At 43.8% G+C, this 27,767-nt stretch overlaps 1 protein-coding gene across 1 annotated transcript; it reads right to left on the bottom strand.

The window, feature by feature from the left end:
• On the bottom strand, positions 1–27,767 carry stac (SH3 and cysteine rich domain; the record flags this gene model as incomplete). Its single annotated transcript, XM_084568404.1, is given in 13 exon segments — positions 1–99; positions 2,769–2,906; positions 3,479–3,530; positions 7,788–7,885; positions 11,230–11,297; positions 11,649–11,730; positions 12,387–12,493; positions 12,685–12,766; positions 17,700–17,833; positions 24,709–25,042; positions 26,499–26,531; positions 27,659–27,755; positions 27,757–27,767. Coding segments are annotated over 13 exon segments (1,335 nt in total).

Raw genomic sequence — 27,767 nt, 5'->3', positions numbered from 1 at the left:
TCAGATGATTTCCAGAACGTCACAGGGCACGAAGCCTCTCTTCTTCCCGCTCGCCACGCGGATGAAGCCGCTGCGCTCGCCCTCGCTGCTCACGCAGATCTGAAAGCCAGAAGAGAAAGTATTGTTTTAGGAAGAAAACCACCTGGAATTGAAATATTTGAGCTTATTTGTGTACGCTGGCACACAGAAACTGAGAGAAGGCCTGAATATGGAGCCACACGGCGACCTCCAGGGTCAAATAATGAAGCCAAAAGCTGTAGTTCCTGTAATGTCCACTTGGGGGCAACTCCAAAAGTGAGTCCATACCCACAGACCTCCATGCTAAAAGGTCGCAAATAATGTTTACAGCCTGGTAAATGCTAAATGAATGTTTATGACAACAGTATGTGACTCTTTTAACTTGTATTGAGGCTAAAGTTAGGCATAATTAAGAGGATGGTCACTTTGAATGAAGAGATGCCACCACATCACCACCTAGACGTCACATGCCCACCACCGCTCATCCTCCATCTCTTGGATTGTTTTGGATAGAGTAGATATCCCGCCCCTTCTGGTGGACACCACGGAGAAGTCGATGGCAAGTGACACACCTTGAATTAGGGTAATTTAGTAAGTTTAATTTCTTAGCTCGGACTGTGGCGCCAAGATGGCAACACCTGGAGGCGCCGCACTGAGCTTCACAATCGATCTAAAGAGTCCATCCTTAGTTACAGTTCATGCATGGAAAAAATAAATAACTGGTCTGAATGTGGGACACGTTGAGTTACATACATGGCTATCTTAAATTAAAAGGTATTTTAAGGGTAAGTCCCTCATTTATATTGTATGTACATTGTTAGCCAGTGAGTTTTCAAACTAACCTCAATTCTCTTTTATTTAATTCGTCTCCAGTTATTTTCTACATCCATTTACAGTATAACCAAACTAGAGTGTAGATTGATTAATTTATGACGATCATTACTCTTAATGGTGACGATAAAGTAGCTGTTTAGAGCTATATATACTGTATATATGTAAATGAAATAATATTAACACTCAACCAGAGGAAATAGGAAGGTGTTTTCAGGAATGAAAGGTTTCCTTCTTTCCAACTCCTGATTTCACCCGCATGCTGTTTGCATCCTTGCTCTAAGCACTCCACTACATCTTCCCCTGGGTTCCTGTGACCGCATGGAAAAGAGAGTCAACAGGTCACAGACCCATCTTGTGTTCAGTGGTTTCATCTCCACTGGGGGTTGCTTACTTTAAGTCTCCTCAGAGTCCCGACATGCCCTGGAAAGCATTGTGGGAAAAAAGAGGTCCTGATCTAAGTACAGCCGCTACGCCAAAATGCAAATGTAATGGCATCTCTAGAGGGGGACCCAGCTCCAGTTGAGCTTTTCAGTGAATGAGTGTCTGCGGGGAAGAGTCGCTGGAGGTAAGAGGCGGCGTGGGAGCTGCAGGAGGGTAATAAGATGGCTAAGGAGCTGCTGGGTAATGTGAATCTGATGTGCTATAATGGCCGGGGTGTGATCATGAATTAGACACAGGTGTAATGTGGAAATTTTAATGCCCGTGTAAAAGGTCATTGCCTCTCCAAACCATCATGATGATGATGATGTTCTCTGAACTGACTCCAAAGCATCTCAGGCTCTGAGGACCCAAACAAAAATATCATTACTGAGAAAACCAGGTGCTTTTTTTTTCTTCCATCTTTAATTTCATCTAGCAGATTTTGACAGGTTTTCATTCACCATCACGGCGAGGTGTCTTCATGTCATTTTGAATATGCATTCCTTACAACCAAACTGCTGCTTGCAGCTGACAACATCGCACTAAAAGTCCAAAATTTTGGACACAATCCACAAATAAATGCTCGAACACAGACCAGAGGATAATTACACCTACTCCCAAACAGACCCTAATAGAGCGTGAGCACTCGCATCAGCAGCCGAATGAAGATCTACCAATTAACAAGCAGCTGTGAGCTTCTTATCGAGCTGCTTGATACGATCATCACATTCATCTCTCCATGGCTGTGATGTACACCACTCTGATATTAAACATAAAACATGCAGACTTGAGATCTGTGGCGGTACAACAGGCCTCCGTGTGACGTGATTAGAGGATAATATGGATTTGGAATCATGGGTTGAAAGCTAGAAATGTACTGTATCTCCTGAAGGGATTGCGTCATAAACAACAAATAGACACCTCCTACATTTCTCAGGGCTGTTGGATTTATGTACAAAAACTTAATGCAATCACAATTATTTAAATATGTTATATTCACATACAGTATACATAACCGTTCATGCATTAATTTTCTATAACCGCTTGTCCTCTGGAGGGTCGCAGTGGGGCTGGAGCCTATCCCAGCTATCATTGGGCGAGAGGTGGGGTACACCCTGGACAATTTAGAACCACCAATCAAGCTAATGAGCATGTCTTTGGACGGTGGCAGGAAGCTGGAGTCGTTGTAAACATGGTAGCTTTAATTACGCTTCATGGATCTTCGGTTGAGCACGAAAATGCTCACACACCGTCGGCCAAAAGTCCTATAACACCAAAAAACTGACTCAAACAGTACGAGAATAATACATCAAGAGGAAGTCAAACCAGAAGGAGGCAGACCCACATAGCACACGACCCATAACAAGGTATTAGAATAAAAAAATAAATGAGCTACAGCCACTGTGTTGTAGTCATTTTAGACTGGAACATATAAGATTCTTTCATCATCATCATCCTCATTAGGGAGGATAAGTCTGCCCGACCCTGCTGTGTACCTGGCCCTCCTTCAGGGTGATCTGGCCTTGTTCCTTGCAGCCGATGAACGTCCGGTTGCACCTGAACACTTGGTCTCCGGCCCGCAGCTGATGAGCAAAGGATGCTGGGAAGAAACCTATCCTGTCCTCGATTACCCCCTGAAAAAAAACAAAAAATAAATAAATAAATCATGGAAAAAGCTGACACGTGTTTGGGCAGGACATAAGAGGATTACAAGCCCAGTTTTAGTAAATGATTAGAGCATTAAAAACAACAACAACAGGGGTTCAGTCACTGGACGTAAGCTAAATAGTAAACGTATATGATACGCTTGGCACATATGTAAAGACCGTTGACTATGTTCACTGTATGCAGGTGTTACATCAGGTTTTTGTCTCCTGACGTCTGTTGTTCACACACCAAACAGACCAGATGTCTCTGTTTGTCTACACCCTGCAGAGAACAACAGTGATAAAATGCGTGATGAGTTTCTTCGCGGTCCGCTGGCAGCAGGCCGCCGCTGTGCACTCAGGTTTAGTCACCTTTTTGTCTCCCTCATTTATCCGCCACACACTTGTTTGCTGGCCCGTATCCATGCGCGCATAATAATTTACAGCTCCACTTCCTGTAATTTATCAGTTTCTTTTGGGTTTTTTTTTCATGACAACTCCTGAAAAGTCAAATAAACATGTTTATCCGGCTGCTTTTGTGTAATGCGTTTAATACGTACCTTCCACCAGTCGTCATTGGAGTCGTCAGCTAATAGGATCCTGTCTCCAGCACTGAAACAGATAAAGAAAAAGAAAAATTACTCAATTACTCTTCGATCTCCGGGGCCCGCAGGAAAACAGTCAACGGCCCCGTTGCAACATCGACTCCCCGAGCTGATGATGATAAATCCTCCCAGCGTCATTTCAGTAGCTGTCGGCTAAATCTGCCACTGTTATTACTGAGAATGACACGTGTATTAATATTAGGAAGTTAAACTCTGTCAACAACAAGAACTAAACAGCTCCACCCCAATATGCTGCAGTACAGTCAACAGTTTTAATTGACACATGGGAGCTGACACCTTAATTTCCTAGTTTCCTGTAATTCTCCTTCATCCAGGAAAAACGCATGAATCACTGTGTCCCGTCACCCAATAATTACAAACATGTGCCCAGGCCCAGAGCCGTCGGCTAAGTTTGACCAATAAAAATCAAAAGGACAGGCACGGCCGAGCTAAATGTTAGTTTACGTAATTTTCCCCTTTTCTTCATTTTGTGGCTCAGTTACAAGTCGCTTAGTTATAACAACCATGACTCAAAAACAGTCCTGTAGGTGAGAAAAGCACCTGGCGTGGTTAAATCTTGCAAGGTGGCTGAAATCTTTAAATGTTAAACAACAAAAAAAAAAAGAGAGAAGGAGGTTACTTTAAAAAATAAATGCAGAACTCATCATCATTACAATCATAGTCGAAGGCAATCATGTAATCAGAACGCGTGGCGGCGAGTGAAACTAATCACAAAACTGCTTTCCTCCCTGAAAATGAAAATGGAACCTTTTGATTAAAGATACATTTCTTTCCCCCTCTCTTTTATTTTGCTTTAAGCCTTTGTGTCTGATGCATTGAGTACTTCTGCAGCGAGCCCCCCGCTCCCCCCGGACGAGAAAAACCTTGATGTGGGCTTTCATAAGAGAAGAAATCTGAAACAAAGGTATCAGTGGACAGGGAGTCCTCCAGGAGAAGTCAATGAATTTCAAATGAAGTCTTGCGATTGAAGTTTTTCTCGACCAAAGAGAGAGGAGGCACCCGTGAATAGTGTGTGTGTGTGTGTGTGTGTGTGTGTGTTTATAGGAAAAAGGGAGGGAGAGAACAAGAGCCCTCTCTTATCCTTAAATCCTCTGAAGAGTTCTTCGAGACCCGGGAACAAATGGGTTCTTAGGCTGAGGGACCCCTCATGATGAAAGATGAATCTTTTTCCTGAGGATCTATTTTTATAGGTATTTTGCAGATAACGCCTTATCAATCATGGTCATGGCAGGGATAAAAATCTGGAGCTTGAGTTTAAGATTGTAAGACGTCTCGTGATATTAAGAAAGGTTGGATATGGAGAGCTTAAATTACTGTTCAGGATACAGCAAAATACTCAACACTATAAACCACAGGTGTCAAATATACGGCCCACGGGCCAAAAGCGGCCTGCCAGAGGGTCTAATCTGGCCCACAGGATGATTTTTGCGCTGTGCAAAAATTACATTGAAGACATTAATTGCAATTATTCCAATAAAACTAACTGCTATTCCTAGGTTTCACACAGATTTAGTAAGAGTTGTGGACATAACACAACACTGAGACCTAGAACTATACAGAAATTGCACTTCTTTTTCTTAAGAAATGTGGCCTGGCTGACGCGACTGCACATCTCAATGAGATGCTGGTCTGGAAACTACGTGTTTATTTTCTCGTATTTGAGGCGTGGTTTTACAAATGCCTAGAGCCGTTTATTGGGCGCTACGAATGTCTATCAAATGCGCCTGGTAATTCCCATGCTGCCTTGCGCGCGATTCATAGCCAAAGCCTGTTGGTAGCAGAGCAAACACATCCTTCTTGGCAATGAAGTCTTTCAACGCCAAACGTTGCTCTTTTTTTTAAAATAAACTTGCGTTCTCAGCTACTTAAAACACTGTCTAAGGCTGCATCGAACGGTAACGTTAGGTCCGCTGCCATGTTGGATTAACACACTACAAGCTTCGGTGTCGCGCATAGACGTCGTCATCGTCTTGCTGCCCCCCCCGTTCTGTGATTGGTTCCCTATCTCAGGCGAAAATATGGGCGATGGTTTCCAGACTGCTTTTGCAGCGAGAATGAAATCGCGCGCAAAGCAGTATGGGAACACCCAGGCTATAAGAAATGTCTTTTTTGCACCAAAACAGAAGGAAAGATTAGAAGTTGTCGTTATTTATAAGTTAATATACTATTATCTTACTGGTCCGGTTGGCCCTCCTTGAGATCAGATTAGGCTGTATGTGGCCCCTGAACTAAAATGAGCTTGTCTGCTATAAACAGACCTGTTTAAAGGACGAATACACAGTCCTGTGGGCACTTCTCACTATCATGTGTTTCATTGTGGATGCTTCAAGAGGTAACATGTGGGGGACAGGTATCCCAGGATGCATTTCTCTTCATCGAGTACGCCGCTGTTCTAATTACAGAACTTATTCGATTGTTTGAAATCACATTTACTTTCCTTATGCAGTGTTTCAAAAAACTTGGAAGTCCGCATTTTCTGAACTTCAACCAGAAAACGTACAATGGTAAATTGGAGTTTCACCTTTTGGAGTTCCCACTTCTGATCTCAGAGAAAATCTGTCGCATGAAAAAGCAGTTGTTGCACGTCGCATGGAAAAGTAAACTGCAAGGTAAACCATCAACTAAAAGGCACAAGTATGTTCGTCCGTATTTAAATAAAATGTCACGTGGTAAATCCTCACGTCAAACTTCAACAGTTAAAGTAGCATAAGATTTCTGGTCAAGTGTTTTCCTCCTCTGTTTCGTTTTTGTATACAAGGCTGCACAGTCTCCACAGTCAACGTCGCACAGCTGGAACTCCAAATTTCCAAATTTCATCCGGAAAATCCTGACCTCCAACTTTGAACGGAACGTGCCGTTGTGGGAAAGCAGCCACTATTGACCTTGTGCGTATGAGCAACAAGAATGCGCTGCAATATTTCCAATTTTTCTGCACTGAGTCAACTACACACATTTTACAAAAGTCTGGACCAGTTTTACAATCTCACGTACCATGTGAAAGACTGACAAAGCAAAAAATAAATAAAGAGACTGGGATCGGCTGGATGCATGGTATGCTGCCTTCAAATGGAACTTATCGTTCCGTAACTTGGGAAGTCGTGTACACCAAATGATTGAAGTTCAAGTGGCGATATCAGCCGCAAGTCAAAAGACTGACTTAAAAGCCACAGCTTAAAATCTTTTGAGCAGGGAAGAGTCAAGAGTCACCGTTTGTCTTCAGTCCAAATTCTGAATTACGCAGGTATTCTCCTTCCAAGCTGGCTTTACAAAAAAAAACCAGACCAAAATAAAAATAAAGTTTGCGTTAGCTTCCAAAAACAGCACATCTTATCTTTGCCACTGGCCCAGTGTCAGAGCTCCTTGGAAGCTATAAATGGACTTTCCAAAGGCCGTCCATCTCTCTCAGGGTGAATCTAAGAAGACACGTGACTGACGGATATTAATAGACAATCACGGCGCACGCTCGCACAGGTACCATTAACCAGGCCACTCCAGAGAAATAAATCTTTGAGGACCATCACCTTAAAAAAGAAAAAGAGGACACTAATTAGCTCCTTCCTATCTATTCTTGTACATTTTAACCTGTGCTGCTCTGAATACAGCGATTATATAAGATGAAGTGAAGAAATGTTACGGATAACTTAATAATACCCGGGATGAAAAATAGATGAAGGCTGAGCAGAGTCATAAATTCAGTTTTCATATTTATTACAGTCATTACAAAAGGAAACACGGGCCCCTGCTATTGTGTTTGCGTGACAGGCCCGTGCAATTAATCAATGCAGTGTGATTACAGTGCTAATTAAAAACAAGAGAATGAACGCTGTGCTCCTTTACCTGCGCGATCGGGAGACTTCGGAGGCTGAAAAAACCCGTTCTTTAAATATTTAAAACGAACGTCTAGGTTTCACGGCGAAGGTGCTTACATGTGAGAGAACTGAGACCGCAGAGCTCTGTGTTTACTTTCCCCGCTTTGAACAAAAGGAAAACGCATCAAAGGAAATCATTGTCGGCACGTCGGAGTCGATCAGTCAGCCGCGTTTCATCCGACGTGTTGAGTAATGACAGTCGGATATTCAAACAAACAAAGCTTAAACAAAGGCAGTTGGAGTTGTTGAGTTTTTAAGAAGCCATTTCACCACTAATCCAAACACGCTCTTCAGTTGTAAATGACTGGTATCAGTTTAGACTTTTAGTTTGAGTTTAGTTTTCAGATAAACCATAATCTGCTGTGTGCACCAACCTCATCTCCAGGTCATGGCTATCCTGCGGGGTGAAGCTGAACAAGGCCACGTAGGTGTTGAGCTTGAGGACGTCCTTCTGCAGCTGGCTCTGCTCCATCTAGTCAACACACAAACACAAACACAGCCCATCATTATACATTTGTCTTATCGCGGTCCTATCTTAAAATATCTCCTGGCGCTCATATTAGGCAGGAGAAGCCCTTGTTTACAGCACACTGACAGGCCGAGGAGATGAAGTTGTTCCGCAATCTGTTTCTCTTAATCCTCCCGTCAACATGAGTGGGAGAAGCCGGATCGGGTTTTCGCGAACGCTCGGGAAGTTAAAACAGGACAGGGCTGTGGGTGGAGAGGAAGCTCTCGGAGAAGTGTTAGCACAATTAGCAGGGCGCTCTTTTCGCACCTGCACGGAAAGCTGGTGGGTGCATTTTCCTGTTTCATCACACGATACCTTGAGTCTGGATCCCTGAAATCCATCCAAATAATGTCTTGTTCAAACATGGTAATAAGAGGGGAATTATACTAAAAGTTTTTAGGAACCCTATGTTTTTCATTGGACACCAGGGGACTTTTCTGTTGCTGTGGCGCTGTTTAGTAATGAAGAGAAGTGTTTCTGGTCTTTCGTGGCTCCCCTACGTGGGGTGGAAATGTGGCTGATGGATGAGCCGAGTTAAAGAAAACTGCCTCTGTGGCCTCTGGATGAAAACAACAGCATCAAGGAACGGCAATCCATTACAGCTAACTAAGAGGGCGCCTTGAGAGGCTCCTGTTTCTGTCACAACATGGAACAGTGGATGAGAGGGCGGGCGGGCTGGCCAGGATAACAACCTCACAATCCTGCAATCCTTTAAACCTACACTGGCAGATCTTTTGGTCACTTGAGGGCAGCAGTAGCCCGGTTTAGCCCGACTCAATTCTTATCAGACTACGAATTTGGTAATACTTCACTTGGATTCCATTATGGGACGTGTCTCAACCAATTCAGAAGAAATAGAATACTTATTTAAGCAACTGGAAAGTCCTACAACCAATCAGATCCATGTCAACATTATCAACTCGACTCCAACCCAAACAATTTGAGTAGCCAGCAGATATTTGCTTTATCAGTTCCCAACAAACCGACTCCAGATCAACACAGTTAGTTATTTATATGGTAAATCCAGCCATTTCACATGTACAGTTAGGTCCATATATGCCAATCCATATTGAAGATTAAAGTGCAGATTTGAGGGATATTAGCATCCAAATCAGACGAAGGGTATTGAAGTTACAGACGTTTTTATACACAGTCCCCTATTTTCAGAGGCTCAAAGGTGGTTGGACCAGTTATATATAACCTAATCATAAATTGGGAATCACTTCCTGAAATCTGGAGGCCATGTACGTCACCAAAGAATGGGCTACCTTCTTTGTGATGCTTTGTCAAGCGTTTACTGCAACCATCTTCAACCAACCATCTGCAACCACCATTGTTGTTTGTTCGTGGCCCTAGTTTTGCCTTTAACAAGTGAAACGCATGCTTGAGTGGCTTGAGATCAGGAGAAAGACTCGACTATAGCTTAATATTTCCATTCTTTATCCCCAAACACACCAGGGTTGCTTTCACTTCAGTGTCCATACTGTATGTTAGGACCTAACTGTACATAAGTCCAACATTCACTCAGTTTTTGGTCTCCTGAGGGAAATGTTTGGCTCTGTCTTTATCTCCTATTTGATCCTGGACATAAAGGAAATCTCCATTAGAACAACTGCTTGCTGATGGGAGGTTGGACTGATCCAAAACATTGAAACTGCAGACTGGAAAACAAAACAATTAGCTGAAAGATGCTAAAAGGCTCTGCTGGGAAACTGATTTCACAGTCCACATAGTCATTTAATTCATTGATTAGTGCAGCTCCTTTTTACTTTTTCCGACTTTCTGGTTTTGAATGAACTTTTCCTCCTCAAAGAATCCATGCAAGAAGAAATCACAGCACAGACTGGATTATTTTACTGTTAACTGATTTGAAGAGTTTAACACTAAACCTGAAAAGTGTGAACAGATGGCGATCCTGTGTGCGACTGAGCCTCTCATCTCAATTTGGAGGCTCTGGTGAAGATTTTTTTTTTTATTCTCTGCTCATTACCCTGCAGAGCCTCCATCTGTCTGTCCGCCAGCCTGAGCTAATGGACCTGTCGGCTGACAGACAAACTGCCCGCTGCCAGCTGTGCTCGGTCCAGCCTGATAACACAGCACAATGCACCTCAAACCTCTTCCCTGAAATGGACGACTGCACTGCTAGATCGCGCTGCGGAGGGAGAGGTGTGTACGTGTGTTCGCCTTGTGTGGCGTATTTGTTCATTTTTGGGTTTGTCCTAGCATCTGTGGTCTTTTTCCACTGTTGAAAATGGAGATAAACATGTTAATCTATAAACGTAAACAGGACAGAAGTGATACCGAGAACCCCCCTCCCACAAGTACCTCCATGGAAAGAAGAGATACAGAGGAAAGGAACAGTTATGAAATCTGCCCATGAAATATTCATTGCCGCTCTATGGGGGGGAGTGGGTTGGTGGGGGGGGCTGATAAGATATTCACAGAGGTTTAACCTTTTTCTTTCTCCAGCTCGCGTTTTGCACCATCAGCACTGCAGAATAAATACGGGAGCACAGACCCCGAGAGCAGCAGATCCAAACACTGAGGTCAAGGCTTCTCCATTTCAGTGCAGGCCAGCGGTCGTGACAGCTCCAGTTTGGTTTGTTGCAGCAGGAAGACAGAGGAGAGTTTTCCCCGAGAGTCCTGGGAAATTCAGCAGTGACGACGGAGGCGGGGGGCTGAATGCTTAATGGACTCGGAATCGGTTGGCTGGGTATCAGTTCTCAGACTAACCATGCAGAGTTCAGGCACTGGTCAGCGAATAAAGTCTGTTCTCAGAGGTTTTCAGACTATGCAAATAGTGCATGTCAGGGTAAGAAGAACTCTGAAGAAAATGGAGGGGGAAATTTTGAAGCTGAAGAGTTGGTACCTGGCTTGCTGACTTTTTTCTTGTTTGTCCAAATTTAATCACCAGTTTAATGCTTGGGTTAAAAGAGCAAATTATCTCTCATGATTGTGTTACAACGTCCAGGCCTAAAAAAACTGCAGTACCTCAAATGGCCACTTGAGGTGTTAACTTGCTCAACAGGTTTAAATGTATGCACAATTAAGTGCGCAGCCTTTCATACAGGTGTTGGGACAGCTGACAATTATCAGCTGACAGATTATCTATAAAACTGGTGCTTTGCTGACGTCGCACAATAAATGCTGGCCACAAAATGCACAATGTAAATATTTAAAAGCTTAAATATTACCGGATAAGGGCGTCATTAATGCATATGTAAAACAAAATCCCTGCTACTCAGGCTTTATATAACACACACACACACCTCTCAGAATTAGATATGTATAATGGATTAGTGTCTCACCTGCAGACTGTCAGGTTGTCTCTCTGGCAGGTGGTAATGCTCCGTCCCGTTCTCAATCACAGCAAAAACTGAGAAAGGAAACAAAAAAAATAAAAAATCACTTCTTCAAATCAGCAAGCATTTTAGTAAACGGATTAAATAAAGTGCTAATGTCTAAAGTCGTACTTGCAGTCCCTAAAAATGTCATGCATAGGTATTTATGAAGCTTTTACTGCCGCAAATAAAAGACTGCAGCAGGGTCGGAGTGAGCAAACACAGCTGAAGTTCAGCTCCATGGGAGAACCTTCTTTGTTGGTTCATAAGAGGAGAATTCGATGTTGCAGTTTTATTAGACTCTGTTACGGGAAGAGCGACGTGTTTTTCCTGCGTTACTGTGGCTTTAATCCAGATGCACACAATGTACTGCAACAGATACTCACCGTCATCGCTGTGTTTTCTTGACAGCTCCTGCCTACTGCTGTGAGCAACCACTTCCTCTGGAACCTTGTCCAAGTCACTGGTCTGCAGAGATTACATAAAAAAAAACAAAAAACGATATTAAATAAAGAGAAGGAAGCAGAGGGACAGTTAGGAATGGATAGATACGGTACGTCGGCCGTGTAGTCCGGTTTCTGAGCTCAAATTCACCCATCTGCCGTGTAGTAAACATGCAGCTTCATAGTCTGCATTTGGAAACTATTTGGAAACCCTGCTGTGATTACATTGTCTTTGTAATCCTCCACTGACACACACGCCCATTCAGTAACAGCTGCACGGGACAGGACAGGAGACGATGGCCCAAACCCAACAGCTTTCAGGCGAGCCTCGTATCCAGACTGCACGTACTGTTTATCTTACATTGGAAGTGATACGCTATGAGAAGCAGATTTCACCGTGCATTACACATGCAGATGGAAGGGAGGCTGGCAAGGACGGCCGCTCTGCAATCAGACTAATCCATCTTCAGAGCTGTAACATGAACGTTTGCACTGACAACTCCCGTCATGTCTGCCTGGACCATGCTGCCTTTATTGGTAGTGTTTACAGCTCTGCAGGAGAATTATCTACTTCAAGTATCAGCTACAGTATGTCTGCTGCGGCGGGACAAAACATGAAACATAGTGTTGTTTAAAGAAAAGGTCAATTAAAATAGTATTTAAACAGCGAAGATGACTTACCGAGTTTCTGTGCGGAGACTCAGAGCCGCTGGCCCTCTTGGCCTTTTGAGCCAGCGATGTCCCAAACCTCAGGGCTTCATAGACAGGGTCCACCTTATTGCCGCAGGCTTTATAGAAGAGCAATACGAGACATTATAGAAGCTGATCACAGCTTTCCTCATCGCCATGTGGTGATTTACAAATCTATAAAACATTGTAAATCTTATAAAGCAGCTCAAGTGGGAGAGTGGAGTTTTAGTTTTTCTTTAGGACATCCCACATCCCACACAGAGTTATTACGGATGTGTAAGCCTCTCACCGATGGGCATGACTTCTTTGATGCAGCCGTACTGTTCCTGTATCAGCAACGGAGAGCTGTAGTACCGCCGAAAGCCCTTTGGCTGCAGAAAGAAAGACGCAGAGGGGAAAAAGGGGAGAGGTGACAGACATTAGAGACAAATCGATGCGCAGCAGACGCTGAAACGCAGCTCGCACGCAGCTCGGCTCCGTCGCACGTTCATGAACGCAGCTGTCCCATATGGACAATATAAAGTGTGTTTAGAGTGGCAGTGAAACACAGTTGTGTGTGTCAGTGAATGTACACAGCCAATCATTAACAAGAAACATCTCCATGAACTTGTTCTGGATAATGGCACAAAACAGAAAGGAAGTCATCCGTCAGCTTAACTGGCCAGAGCCGCAGCCGCCACATCAAGTAGTCACCACTTACATATATTTAGCTCATGTTAGACATGATTTGAACTAGTTTTGTATTATTTGTTTGTTGCAGGCTGCATCCATTGCTTTTATTGTACATACACAGCGTTGATTATCAGTAGTAATGTGTATTTTTCACATCAAGGAGCAAGTGTTGGACATTGGCCTTGTCTGTAAATACATATGCACTGTTGTACTTGGTGTTACTTGCATGAGTTCAAATGCATTTTGCAGCCTGCTTGTGCATGAATATTTTCCTTTCTACAAGAAACAAATGATTCAGTCCAAGATAGATTCAGGGTGGAAACTGAGGATCACAAGGGAAACGAGCAAATTAAATACATGGTGAGAAATCCTGACCTGCAGGGGCAGAAAACGTGACAGCATTAAACTCGGAGCTAGAAAAACTTCCAGTCTTGAAGTTCCTGTGTTAATTTATCTGCCTGCCGTGTCCTTCCCAATCTCCCAAGGCCCTCAGACATTTATCATTTATATATCTATTACCCGTCTGCGCCCCCCTCCGATCAATACTTCCTCATCAGTTCTGAATCCTTCTCAAGTACAGAGAAACACAAAAGATTGAAATGATCCTCATTTCCCCGGAGACATTATGTCATCTGCGGCACGCTCAGGAATGACTTTGGCATATTTCTACGTTTTTTTTTATTTCCCCTGAACATCCACACAATCTTAGCTTGCCATTAGCTGATAAGACTGTTCAGCTTCACTTCACTTTCCTCGATGTGTTTAAGGCTAATTTCTGGAGACTGTGCCGTACTGTACTTCTGCCTTTTTTTTTTTTTCCAGTTTGTTTGCCGTCGAAGTCTGCACCGCTGATCAGCCCTGATTAGTTCTCCATTTGACACTTCGCACGATGAGGCGGCTAAAATAAGCAACCCTTGAGCTCTTCAAGGCGCACTTCGAGAAGCGGGATGACAGACTTTCGAGGGGCAAACTCATTAATGAAAAGGTTAGAAGAGTACGCTCGTTGGAGCCCATCTGGTTCGTTACGGCAACAGACAAAAGCCGGCACTCACCCACCGCTACTTCACTGCTGCCTTCATTTACTACAGTGCCCATACTTATCATATACTTGGTTATTGAAGCGAAAAAACTAAATTAATTATAAACATTAATAAATAATAGTGGTAATAATAATAGTATTCAATGCCCATCTACACATAAAGAAACAGAGGACGTTCATATATTTATTCATTCATCCAACATGGCTATTTGAACACAGCGTCTCTGAACACCTTAAATAGTAGCATAACTACTATTGTGCATAGATAACATGTATTACTTAAATTTATCTGTGCTTCACTGTCACCAATTTTAGGAGGCAAACTGTCATCATGCAACTTTATAGATGAGTCATCTAGAGCTGAGAAGATTCCCGATACTACTCACAGTTTTATTGTTTTGTCTTATTTTATTTAACTTCGAATAACCCGTGCACATGTGCAAATAGCAGGGCATGTGCAGAAAACACAAACCTACAACCCTGGGAACATGCAAATTAAGACAAAGTATGACAAGTAACGCAGTCAGGGCCCCCGTAGGACGTTTTGATCATCATGATAAAGATAAAGAAAACCCATGTGTGGCTATGAATACGGGTGCTGCAGTCTTTTTCCGGCACTTGTCACTGTCTGTGTGTGCGATGATAAGCGCTGCCCATCCAGGAGCTGATGAGTAAATCATTGCATCTATCATGTTCCGAATCGGTCAAACCACTTTTCTTGTCAGCGGACCTCGTCCAGTACGTGAACATGTGCAAGAGTGTTTGTTGAGATTCGAGCGGTGACTCACACATAAACTGACACAGTTTGATTATTCATGATTTTCTGATCCAAACTGGCAAGTCCAGTCGTACTGGAGCTGTCAAGACTGAATCTAAACAAACAAAAAAAAAAAAAAACGTGCGTCACAAAAGGCCAAATCAATTCCTGTTTTTTGGTGAGTAGTCAGCTCTTGTTAACTACGTAACCGACACAATATTTCATAAGATAAAACAGATTTGCGTTTCCTTTATCCCCCGTCTTACCTTATAAATAGTGTTAGTCGTAATACATGTACCGCAAAGACAGCGGCCGCACTTGTAAAGGAATGATTGTCATTGCATCCGTAAGTGTGCAGACGCTGGTTTCATGTTTAGTAAAGACTTCTAGCATGAGGTAACTTTCTTTTTTTTTTTCTGAAGGGTTCTCAAGCCAAGTGAAACAAGTATGGCTGCAGGAGTGTCCAAGTTTAGAGTTAGTTGGATTTAGAGCTGTACTCCACTGGGGAAACTTCCCTTTTTATGCTCGACCCCTCAACCTCATTTTCCACTCCTGAGAGCCGATCATATCTTCAAGCCTCATCCCTCAGGCATCTTGAGGAAAGACGTCACAAAGGAAAAGATTCCCTTATGTTGTTCTTTTTTTTTTTTTTTTTTACCCAAGACACCGATTTACTGTTAAAACTTAACTTATTCCACATTTCCTCAATTAAATCCAGCCAAACATCTCCAATAATAATCAAATACTGCCAAAGAACACGCAAGGAAATGTAGAAAATCACACATAATATTAACCCCTCTCTTTAGTGTGGGATGGACTAAAGAGTCCCAGTTCGGTCCCGTCTGCCAGGATGTCGGACTGCTATGGGAGTGAAAATGCTTCTTGGCAGTGGCTTTTACAAGTGTGGCCTCACCCTCCCCAGTAAAAACACCCAGACCACCCCGGTGCACCCACTCCTCAACCGAAGGGTCTCATTTTAACGTAGTGACGCAGGGCAATAAAGATTGTGCATCACACCGTAGGCAACGACCTCGGTTATCGCCCAAATGTGACGAAAGATCGCACAAGAAGGTTTGTGTCAGGAGGGCAGTTACAGTACAATGAAATTACCTCTGATCTATGAAGCAGTAACTCTAAAATGCAGACTTTTTGACTGCACCATCCATCAGATAAACTCCCCTACTCAGTGTGGCAGCTTTTTGAAATCAGTTCTGTGTTACGGAGCTCCCTCTACCAGAGAAACTCCTCATATGAAGCAACACTGGTGCTCGATTTAAAGCAACCGATACTGTTGTTGTTCCGCTGGTTGACGTTGCCGCTGCAGTCGAGAGCGTGTTTCCGTGTTCCTGATGACAGCGAAGGCACCGTGTGAGAGTTTTCCGAGGGAGAGGCTGAGGCTGTTGATTGCATTGGCGTAGGTAGGCTATGGCCGACATTAGCCAGTCTGTGTTCAGGTTTCGGCAAAAATTAAATAAGTATCCCTGCAGAAAAACAACCGTAGCTTCCTTTGTGTGAGACTCTACGATAAAAAAAAACTTCAGGAAAAGTCTTTAAGTATTTCTTTTTGGTATAGACACTAAACCCGCAACCAGCCGTAAAGAGCGACTGCGAAATAGCTTCACGTTGCCTGTGTCTGAACCAAAAAGTTGCACTCGAACAGGCCTCAAAGACTAGACTGGCTTGCACATGTGCTCCAGCAGGTGGCACCAGTATGTACTTGTCATTCAAAAGGGGAAACAGGGAGAGCAACTGTTGGCTGGTATGCTAGGAAGCTAAGAAGACTGCTAGACTATCGTGCCTCCCCTGAATCATCATCAGTTCATCATACCGTTGTGAAAATATGTGTTTTGGTGAATGTTGAGATCTGAAGAGACAAGAAGAGGCTTTTCTTTTCCCTTTGAACTTTGTCATTTTGTTCGCTTTCTCTTCTCGTGCACCGGTTCGCTAAGCTGAACAGACATTGTTTCGGCTTAAAAGGTGCAGACGGGGGTCCAACTTGAGCCAGCGCTGTAGGAGGCACTGCAGAAACTAGGATCACCGGCAGTCTTATACGACTGGAGCGGACACCGGCAAACTGTCAACCGTCGGCTTGGTGTGTCACAAAAACCTTCCTGTTTTTCCGCCAGCTAAAAGAAAATAGGTGGTTTGGATTATTAAGACGAAAAGGTTGCAGACTACTACCACTCTGCAAGCTGCAAACAATCTACTTCGTACAAAAGGCAGAAGTTGAGCTGTTGACGACGGGGCAAAAAGCCTGTTGTCTATTATTTCCTTTCATTCGTGGCTTTTAAATGTCAGCGACATAAACATGAACATGAAAATATAATCTGTCAACATTACCAACTTTCTCTTTTTTTAATAACAACGGAAACGTTTCATAATCTAACTGTCTCCGCTGATATGGAAGTTTTAATTGAACTAATTTATTCATATGTGACATCGGGGCTCAGGCTGTGAAATGTCGAACATAAAACACGGCATCTACAATATCGCCAATTCAGGGTGATCGTATTTAATGGTTCATGCTGACGGCAGCGCCGGCAGAACGTGGCGGAGGACGAGAGGTCAGCTTTTTTTTTTCTTTTTAAATGGTGAGCTGCATTGCTATTATCCAACACAGCGAGAGTGATGATATAACGATGGTGAGGACGATGACGAGGATGGACGGCGGTCGCAGATGTACCAGCACACTCACACATAGAGTGTGATTTCTGAATAAGCACATTCTGGTGGGAATCAGCCAACGCTGATATGTCTGTTTTGGTTGCTATCATAATGACATCAGTAAGTGAGGATTCTACTGTCCCAACCGTGTCTTCTGTGTTGTGCGTCTTACCAGTTTCCCCATGCAGCGCTGCTGACCGACTCCATTCTCACATTTGTGGTGGAGGCTCATCTTGCAGGCTTTGCAGCGGAGGCCGTGCTTCGCCGTGTTTCCCGCCAGGAACACCACGTGCTTGGCTGTCGTACCTGACACACACACACACAAAGAAGTCACAGGTTCAAATGTGTCGTGTCAGGAGCCGGATTCAGAAAAGTGAGCATCAAGTGACACGCGGAGAGCCGTAGGTAATGGAAAATATTGTTCAGGACGGAGTCATCCATTTATTCATTGTCTGCACACACTTGTTCCTCGCCAGAGTTTCTGGAGCGCTTCCCAGCGTGCAGAGGGAAAAACCTGCGAAATGACAAGCGGAGCATTTTAACAGGGACACGATTTACTAAATCCAACGCATGGTGTGCACTTCTGCAAAAACAGTTTTGACCAAACGGACTTGGGCCGAGCAAGTGCTATATCCACCACGTGACCTGCCGTCTGTGTGCAGCTTACGTGACTCACGGTTGACATGAATGAAGATGAATCTGACTTATTGGTGAATCAAGGTTGAGCGAGTCTGATCGTTTAGCACGTGGGAGCGCATTTGTATTTAAATATGTGTGATCGAGTAATAAATTAAAAAGACAGAAGAGAGAGATGCACAAACAACAAAGAAGACGATAGCTTTATTTGGGAGCATGAGGGTGCCAAGAGGAGGGCGTCAGAGTATGAAGCTCAACAACAACAGATTGTATTGATTCATATCAGTATTTAATAATAATAAAATAAAAAAAAAACACTAAGCCGGGACTCTGGGGGTATCAAAAGAAGGGGTATTACCGCTACAGATTTAATTAAGTAAACTTGAGTTTGATAGCCAAGTACAGCACTTGGCTCAGTCTCACCTACTAAAAGATTTTGAAGATCCTTATATAACTCTCCACACACTGTCTAGATTGTCACAGACCACCAAAATACTCATATAACATTTCATAAGTTTCAATATTCACCTGTAGGTTCAGAGTCTAAGTTCCCTCAAGGGAGGTTACTGTCCCCAATCTTTGCTCCACTGAGATTCAATATGGGAAGGAGCGAGAGACCAAAGCCTTGAGATCCGATATTACCTTCTAGTTATGTAGTATATTTTTGAAATAAAAATAGTCATCAGATCATATGATAGCTAATATAGCAGCAATAGTCAAAGCCACTGACAGGAGAAGTAAATAACATTGACCATCTTGAACATCAATCCAATGTTCTGCTGGAAAACTTTTGGACCTGGCATTCGTGTGGATGTCACTTAGACATGTACCATCCACCTAGACCAGACCAGACACCCCTCACCCCATAGCAATGACACTCCTTGATGGCAGCAGCCATCCCCAGCAGGATGCAGCCTGGCACAGGCAAAAGCGGTTTAGGAACAACTAAAAAAACATGAAAAACAGGACAAGGTGTTGACCTGGCCTCTAAATTCACTAGATCCCAAACTGATCAAGTGTCTGTGGGATGCACTGGAACAAGGACAATTAAAAAAACAAACGAAGCTGAAAGGAGCATGAAATACCACTTATAGTCCATATTAACAAGAGAAGACAATGTCATCAACTCTGAGTGATGTTATTAGCTATAGTATGACAGCTTGGCGCCTCCGGCTCTTCATTGATTAATCAATAAGCACGTGCACAGCTCATCCCCACGCTCTTCATGTTTGCATGTGAAAATACAGGCACGCAAAGGAACCATCGATCTACTTCAGCGGGAATGGAGAGAGACGGCACAAGACGATCTGCACAAGTCTGAAATATTCTCATTATTTTTGTGTGCATTTTTAAAATTATTATTATTATTGTGTTGTGCCACTCCTCTGCATTTCAGTTCAGATTATACTCAAAAATGCAGCACGTTGAGTTTGGTGTGGAGGCTGAGGAAGGTCAGCGAGCAGAAGTAATCCTGTCCTGTAAATATGAAACCAAGCAGAACACCTGATCCCTGAACCAGACAGCAAATACAAGGTACCATGTACTTACAAAGCCCCTCATGTCTAGTTTACTTAGCCGACGAGGGGGAAAAACTCTCTGCTTGCTCTTCACGTGCTGTAATCTGAACTGTTGTCAGGGCCATCTGGAGCCGGGCAGCAGCGACGGGAACTTGAAACTTAGTAATGAGCGGAAAACTGGATCTGTATTCCCCATTTAAAGCTCTTGTGTTGCTTGGCTGAGCTGCGGGGTTAGTTATGCTGAAACAGAAACTGAGAGAAAGGTGATCCCGGCCTGAACCGCTGCTGGCCAGAGACAGATAAACAATAACAACGATGGCGGCGGCAGGAGAGGCAGAGAGCGCAGGCCCGTGCCAATTTTTTTAGGTCACTCCAAATCAGGACAACTGATTATGTTCTTTAACCACCACCTCGAGTTTCATTCCCCTCCGAGCCACGGAACAATCTCCCTGCAGACGCCCTGATTCGAGGTCTCGGCGGATGCAGCGGGACAGGAAGCAAATGACTCTCTTGTTAAGCTGTTGTCGACTGGCTTGGTGGAGCTGACTCATTCCAACATGGGGGGAATAATGAGACGCCTCCATGTTAACTAAGGAGGGAACGGAGCACTGCATTTAAGTCTGCAGATATATAAGAAGCTGACATAATGGCTGGGTAATGGTGTTAGTGAAGGTGCTTTTATTTTCCTCCCGGGCCTAAAGACATTACAGCTGTGGGGAATGTGAGTGACACTGCTGTCCTCTCTGGCATTTGCTTGGCCACTCCATTAAAGCACGTTATCCATTTACATTACAGTAAAGGACACCACTTGCCAGATTTTCCGCTCTCCATCTCGCCACTTATTTTTTCCCACATAATTTTTCCTCTTCCATTTCAACCCTCTCTCTCTCTCACGCTCACGACGTCCATTGATCCATTAAGCCGTCGTTCCTACTGCGCTGCCTCCACATTTCCACTGTGACAACAACTCCTCCACCTCTTCTTTGCCTTCCTAAGCCCATCAAAAACACTGACCTAAGCCGCTCTCTTTGTTTATCTGCCGATTTCCTGCGCAGCCGATTGTTGGAGGAGAACAGCTGTATTCTTCTAAAATCACGGGTCACGCTCATTTGGAGATCACTTCAACTGTAAGCACCGTGACACACCAAGTCAACAGTTGGGCCGTCTGCGATTTTTCCCTTGGCCCTAGTTTTGGCGGCGTGTCCCACACTACTGGCACTAGTCGGACCCGCGCTGGCAGTAGCTCGTGCGATTCAACGCGCTGAACCGGACTGCGCGGTGCGCGAGGACAGAAACTAAAGCAATGAAAGTAAACAAACTGACACAAAGGAAGGATTATCTAGAATAAATAAACTGTAGACCAGCTTTTAGCATGATGCAGGACAGGAAACTTCTGTCTGTTAGCAGCTCCTCTAGCCTCCAAGCTAATAGCAGCTTCTCTGGTTTCTCCTTTTGAATTACGATATACAGACTGCTGCCACCTACTGGTGCAAAGAGTTGTTTCCTTTTCACGCTAGTGCAGAACGTACAGTACGAGCTGGCTGGCTGTTGGCTGCAGTCTATGTTGGAAGAGGAAGTGCAGTCAGACACAGGCGACGTTAGAGTCGGCCATTGATGTTGTTTTGGTGTGTTCAGGTCGTGAAGACCGTGCAAACTAGGCGTATTGAGAAGAAGTAACCCTCTAAAGAACCTGAACGTTCATCAAAGGTAATTTCATGGTAACCTCAGCTATCAGCTGTTAGCATCCCTTAAGGTCAAAATTAAATACATCAGACTGTCTCCAGATTTAAACTTTTTCAAAACTTTTCATGAGCTTTTTTTTTTATCTGACATTTTCCTCAACGGCACCTGTGCAGTTTGACATTTTATAATGTGTTTTTTTTAAACGGCACACTGGTGTGAGGGACATTTCGAAGACGCGGCAGACGATGTCAGCTGTCGAATTTGAGGCTAAAATGGATAAATGCGCGATCGGAGGAAGTGCAAGGTCGGCAGAGCGCGCCGTGGGGCGATGAGAGTGCGCTGTGACAAAAAAAAAAAATAATAATAAAAAACGCCTTCTGACCCCTATGCAGGGAGGTGTAGAAAAGCACTGTTGAGCAGTATCTGTGGGATTTCTTAATGGGGTGAACCAAAGCTTTTGTGTGTAACCCAGGAGTGTCATAACTCAGATTAATGCACGTTTATCAAGTGAAATTACGCACTGGACACCTTGACTTGACTGTGAAGATTCTCAGTCATCCAGGTCACAGTATATAGAAAACAAAGACAACTGGACTTACTTAAGTTTTCTTACTTTCCTAATTTTTAACTTAATTTCGAAAATGCCTGGACTATAACTATTTAAGGGCTTTTGCAAGTAAATCTAAAGCTTAAATTTCATCTGCAAATATTTTCCAGACTATATGTCACATTAGAAAACGAACATGTGCATGTCCTAATTTAACAACAAAAGAAAATAAATGCGCCTCTGTCTTACCTCCGGGCAAAAACACGAAACATACGCCTTCAGAAAAACAGTAATGTGTTTATTGTTGTATGAAATATTTACTAATTCACTCTGCCTTCGTCTAGTAGACCTGATGAATGAGTCAGTGAGCCCTATAATATAATTCAGCCTTTTTTTATTATGGATGACACATTAAATTTGTACTGGCTTTTATATAATAAAGGACTCTCCCGTAGGAAGGCTGTGGGTGTTTAATATTTCCTGTCTGCCTTTTGCAATATTAGCATACTGTTATTCATCCAGCAGGCATTTATTAGCGCAGGGCGGATCGTAAATATATTAGATATGGAGATTTAAATGCCTTTTAAACAAGAAAGGGTGCATATATTATATATTCCGTTTAAAGGTCCCTGCGTGCTGTTTAGATCTTTTTATTGAAGTTATTAAAACTTGCAATTCTATTTGCAAAGCTATTTCTAAAGACTGCTCTCTCTCTCTCTCTCTCTCTCTATTCAACTCAGTTCCCAATCCTCCTCTTCCCTCTTTCAGTGCAGAAACCACAGGGACAAGGGGCCACGACTTCTTGCGACGTGACCCCCAACTTGACTCTGGCTTCCCAGGTTCCTCCACACCTAAGCCTCATTTAGGCCTTCACTTCACCCCCTCTCATCCATCCCATCGACTGCACCCTCGTCCCTCTGTCATTTCCCCCAGGCTCCTGTCAACAAATAAACTTCCATGCATTAATAAAGGTCTGATCTTGGAAGTCAGTTTTGTTTTGGAGCGATCCAAAAGTTGGAATTTGTGTCCAGAAAAATAAAGCATATTCACGAAAACGTATTCATACTGTACGTCAAGCTCCAAAAAAACATGTGTAAATAATAACTGCACTGTTCTAACGCCATAAAGCTGAAGCCATTGGGATTTAATAATCACAATATGCTTGTACGAGTCCACCCTCCTCCTCCACTTCCGTCACTATCTCCCCTTCCGCCTCCTGTGTGCCGCTCTTTGACTCTTGGGACGCCGAGTCTGAGTTTGACAGCACCATCGCATCTCATTACGCACACACACACACACACACACAAAACCATCCTCCGCTCTCTGCCTCTGACCGCACTATGTTCTCATTAAAGCAGGACAAATGAAGACGAGGGCAGCATCTCTTCTCAAGAGCGGACCAGAGGGCAGCGCACCCTATCACAGGGCGGCGCGGCTCTGACATCACACCCTCATCACCGACAGGCCACCTGAGGCCCACTCGAAACCGACCGTGGCACAGAAAACAGGCGATGATCATTTGTGGTATTTTTGTTGGTACGTTTCCTTCTAATATGTGAATTTTCGTGAATTCTATTTATTTTTTCAAGGTCCCACGTTCACCATGGAAGAAACTCAGAGCGTGGAGACAGGCCAAGCCTTTCCATTACTGCTTTAAAGTATGAACACTACTGAGGCCCTTAATGCGGCTCCTTCAGGTTTAACGAACATACATTAATGGATTTCTCTGGCAACTTTGGGTCGTCGGAAACAAGTTGTAAAACACACTCGAGATTGTCTTGTCGTGCTCTTTAGTTGCTCCGATACATTCTCGAGCTGGTTGCTAAGCTTTCTGTCTGTTGTTTGGTGCCTGATGGGAAGCATAAAGTGGGTTTTTGGCTGCCTGCAGAGGCCGGGACCATGTGTACAATGCCGCTCAAAGTGTTCAGCGCAAACCAAAGCCGAGGTGGATGAACTGCAGACTGCAGGTGGAAACGAACTGAGGGATCCCTTTGCATGTGATTATTTGATTAAAGCAAAGGTATTTTTGACTTGACCTACCGACTAAAAAGATGAACTTTCCTTAAAAGAACAAACCTTACATTTTTTTGGGCAATTATTAAACTACTGGTCAGTTAATTTCTGCAAACAAAACCAACAAAAATGGAGATGTAAGTCCGGTTTATACGTGGATTTTTAAACCTAAATTTAAAATACTCTGTCTTTTATTTGCTACCTATCAAATATAAGAGGCTCACTGAGCAGATGGCATGGATAGCCCTTGTCATCATCATGCTGCACAGGCCTAGAGAAGTAAGGACTTAGTGCTCCCTCAGTCCTGATGGTTAACAAGAAGGGGGGGCAGTCACAGAAACCAGAACATCTGGCGAGGAGAGAACAAGAAGAAGAGCTGGCACGGAGCTGCTGTTGGCTGTGTGACACCTCGCCACAGATGGAGCGACTGGGCTCAGCGCGTTAATAAGAAGAACGGAGATACTTCGGTCACATGTCTGCAGGTCAAGCAGGATGCTCAGTGTCAGGTGCCTAGCTTGTCTTTCTGTGGTCTGATACATGTGGTGTGTGTTTCAGCGCTTCGCAAAGATGCAAAGCAGGTCACTCTCTCACGTGCCGCTGCTGTTTCCCTACAACATGTGCAGATTAATGCTTCTTGCTCTCTCTTTTTAATTCTGATAACAGGAAACCTGCTTGATTTCTCTTTTTTTTTTTTTTTTAAAGTTTGCTGGATGGTGCTTACTCTTCGGGTTTGTCAGTGTGCTCTGCCTGATGTTCTGATCACAACAACCAAGCTGTACCCGTACCTACAATCATGTGGTTGCAGACGTCGCAGAACGTGGGCTTCTTGAAGATGTGCTCCATGAAGCAGTGCCCCGCCGAGTCTACCTGCAGCGGGTTGCGCAACTGGGAGCGCGACGTGGGCGGAGGGGCGCTGGGAATGGCCGGCGGCACCGGAGGGATGGGGAGGCTGGTGGTGTGCGGCGGGGCCATCCCGATGTTGCAGAGATGGCCCGTGCTGCTGCTCACGTCGGAGAGCAGCTCCGTCTTGTTTTCGCTGCTCGCCCGGAAGAAGTTGTCGGCGCTCTTGCTGCGGATGCTCTTGGTCTTGAAGGAGAGCGAGCGCTTGAGCCTTTGCAGCTGAAAAGAGAGACGAAGAGTTGAAGGAAAATGGAGCGAATGAGGGGGGAAAAAATGACAAATTCCACGAGAGAGAGAAAAAATGAGGAGAGAGAAAAAGCTGGCACAACCGAGTCAGATGTGAAGTAAATCAATTTGCCTAATAACCTAAATAAATGACTAATCTGTGGAACCTTTAGGCACACGTCTCAGCGCCTAATGTCCAATAAAAAACAATTCCTGGGGCCATCTTATCACTGCTTAGTGGAAAACCTTTGAGGTTTCCTGACGGGAAGGTAATGTGATTTCCAGGTTAGGCTGATGCATCACATTAACACCATTTCTCACACTCTGTGCTGCCGTTTCTGGCTGCAGCTTGCATCAATCTCATTAGGCCTCTGTTTTACAGTAACACTATTCATAATGCGCCACACTGACAACTTCTCATTTAACCTCTCCGTGTTTTGCAAGTGATACCCACTTAAATCCGGGCTCTGACACACGAAGAAGCTGCTGCAATCAGAGTTTACGGTTCTGGCTGCAGGTTCCTGATTCAAGAAATGTTTTTTTGACAGGTGTGTAGGGGAAGAGTTCTCACCGATCCCTCACAAATGCATGTTTTATAAACACAAACAGGCAGATTACGTGTCCTCTTATGTGTTTATCACACAGACACAGTTCACAGGAACCGGCTCTGACGTCCCATGCTTAAACTGCAGCTCTATTAGGCGCTCTTCCCGTCATGGTGAGCACCCCTGCACTAACTGTTACCGTTACTGCAGCTTTTGTGTTGTTGACGAAGAATCGATTCTCCTGGTCACTCTGGAAACAATCAATTTGGACACCCACGCACACACACACTTTCACACAACAGGCACGAACATACAGTCCAGATACATTCCTCTACAACCCTTTGGAGTCCTCGCTTGCTTCAAATATACACAACCTGGAAAGGAAAAACTGCGGTAAAACAAAGTAGATTCTACGCAAACGAACTGTTTTTCTTCTTAAAACTCTACATGTGTTGGCTCTTATTTACAGATGACAAAAGGACACAGCCCTGATTTTCTGTAAAACAAGCTCGAGAAACAAAGCACAGGGAGGGAATGTGAGCATGCACCGAGGGGCTCATGCTGTGTTTGATGGCACCAAATCTATAAGATTTCATTATCGAGCAGGGGAGCGTTAATGGGGGTCGGGTAGAGCGCTGCAGAAAGAAAATCGCTTGAGATTATAAATTTTTAAACAAATAAATACCGACACAGCCCGGGACAAATAGTTCTCTCTACAAATATGGGTGATGATGTATTTGACTTGGTTTGGCGCCGACTACTCTATGTGAACTATTTTTAAGAAGCAGTAAAAGTTGCAGCGTGAAGCAACTTTTATCTCTGTGCACATGCAGTTATGCTTTTTACGGTGGACTGAGAGCAGCCTGGGTGCGCGACCGTCTGAGTGCACGAGACTGGAGGCTCACCTTGCGCTTGTGGAGTTCAGGCCTCACAGTATTCTTAAAAGGAGGAATAAAAACACAAACACAGCTTTACTTAATGGTTGTAAAAGGATCTCAGCCGCAAACACTTTCTTTAACAACCCTCTCCTTTTTTCTTTTTTTTTTGTCACCTGAGACACTGGAAGTGAGTGCAGTTGTTTGGCGGAAGCTTTAAAATGATATAAAGTCAGCCAGGAGTCTTTTGAAATACCCAGTGATGCGTGCCAAATGTGCCAAAAGTAAGAGCTCACATGCAGCTAGGAAAACTGATTCTAAAAAAATGCCTCACAGCTTCACGGCTTCAAGCGTCGCAAACTCATTAAAGGAATGCTGGAAGAAGAGACAACATGAGCCTCGTCCGTCCTGTACTGTACAGGAGTTTTGGGGACAGGCAGAGGAGAGGAGAGTAGAGGAGAGATGCTGCCAAACCACTACCATGATAGTCCAATATCGGACTGCTAATTGTAGTAGTCTGGGCAACATGTGACCCACATAGATGGTGTAACGCCTGAGGCAGATGTGGATCTCTGTCACACAGCCTCCTTTCCTGCTGCAGCCACAAGTAGAAAGAACAAAACACCATGAGGGTGCCACTTTTTCAGTGAATATACCCATATAGTTCTCATTCTGTGCCACATCATGAACATGTTTTAGGCTAATCCGGAGAGCTTTAAATGGCCTAATAGTATATTTAAAATCCACAATGATCTGATCTGGATTTATACTGGCTACTCTATATTATCTTTCTTTTATTCATCCCCGACTGTGAAGGATTATCTTATTATAATGACCTATAAAGAGCATGGGTAGTGTTTTATTCTTGTTTTACACCGATCTCTTTAAACATAAAGGTTGTTTAGATATTCATACTTTCTGACCCATTTATAAAGCTGCTGATATTTTATACTCCTTCAATCAAATCAGGATCAGCTGTTTATTAGAGGTTGTTTTAAAAAGGTTAATCAGTGTGAGTTATAAAACAGAATCTAAAAACATTGTGTTATTTTTTTGGGGGAAGCTGATCCCCGTTGAGTTGATTTAAATTTAAGTTTAATTATCTATTTCTAATAGCTGGACTGAAGGAAAGTGCGACAAGATCCCGAAGTAAATCAGAAAACAGGCAACAACAACAGGGGATGTCCTACCTTGGTTTCCTGGCTGGCGTTCGCCGTCGGGGATTTTGGTGTCTCATCCTGGTCCTGTTCGTCCTCTTTACCCCCACTTTCGTCCTGAATCATGTGGCGGCGGGATCAT

This window comes from Chelon labrosus, assembly GCF_963514085.1.
Source record: "Chelon labrosus genome assembly, chromosome: 20".
NCBI classification, from domain to species: Eukaryota; Metazoa; Chordata; class Actinopteri; order Mugiliformes; family Mugilidae; genus Chelon; species Chelon labrosus.
This window is presented reverse-complemented; position numbering and strand designations above follow the sequence as displayed.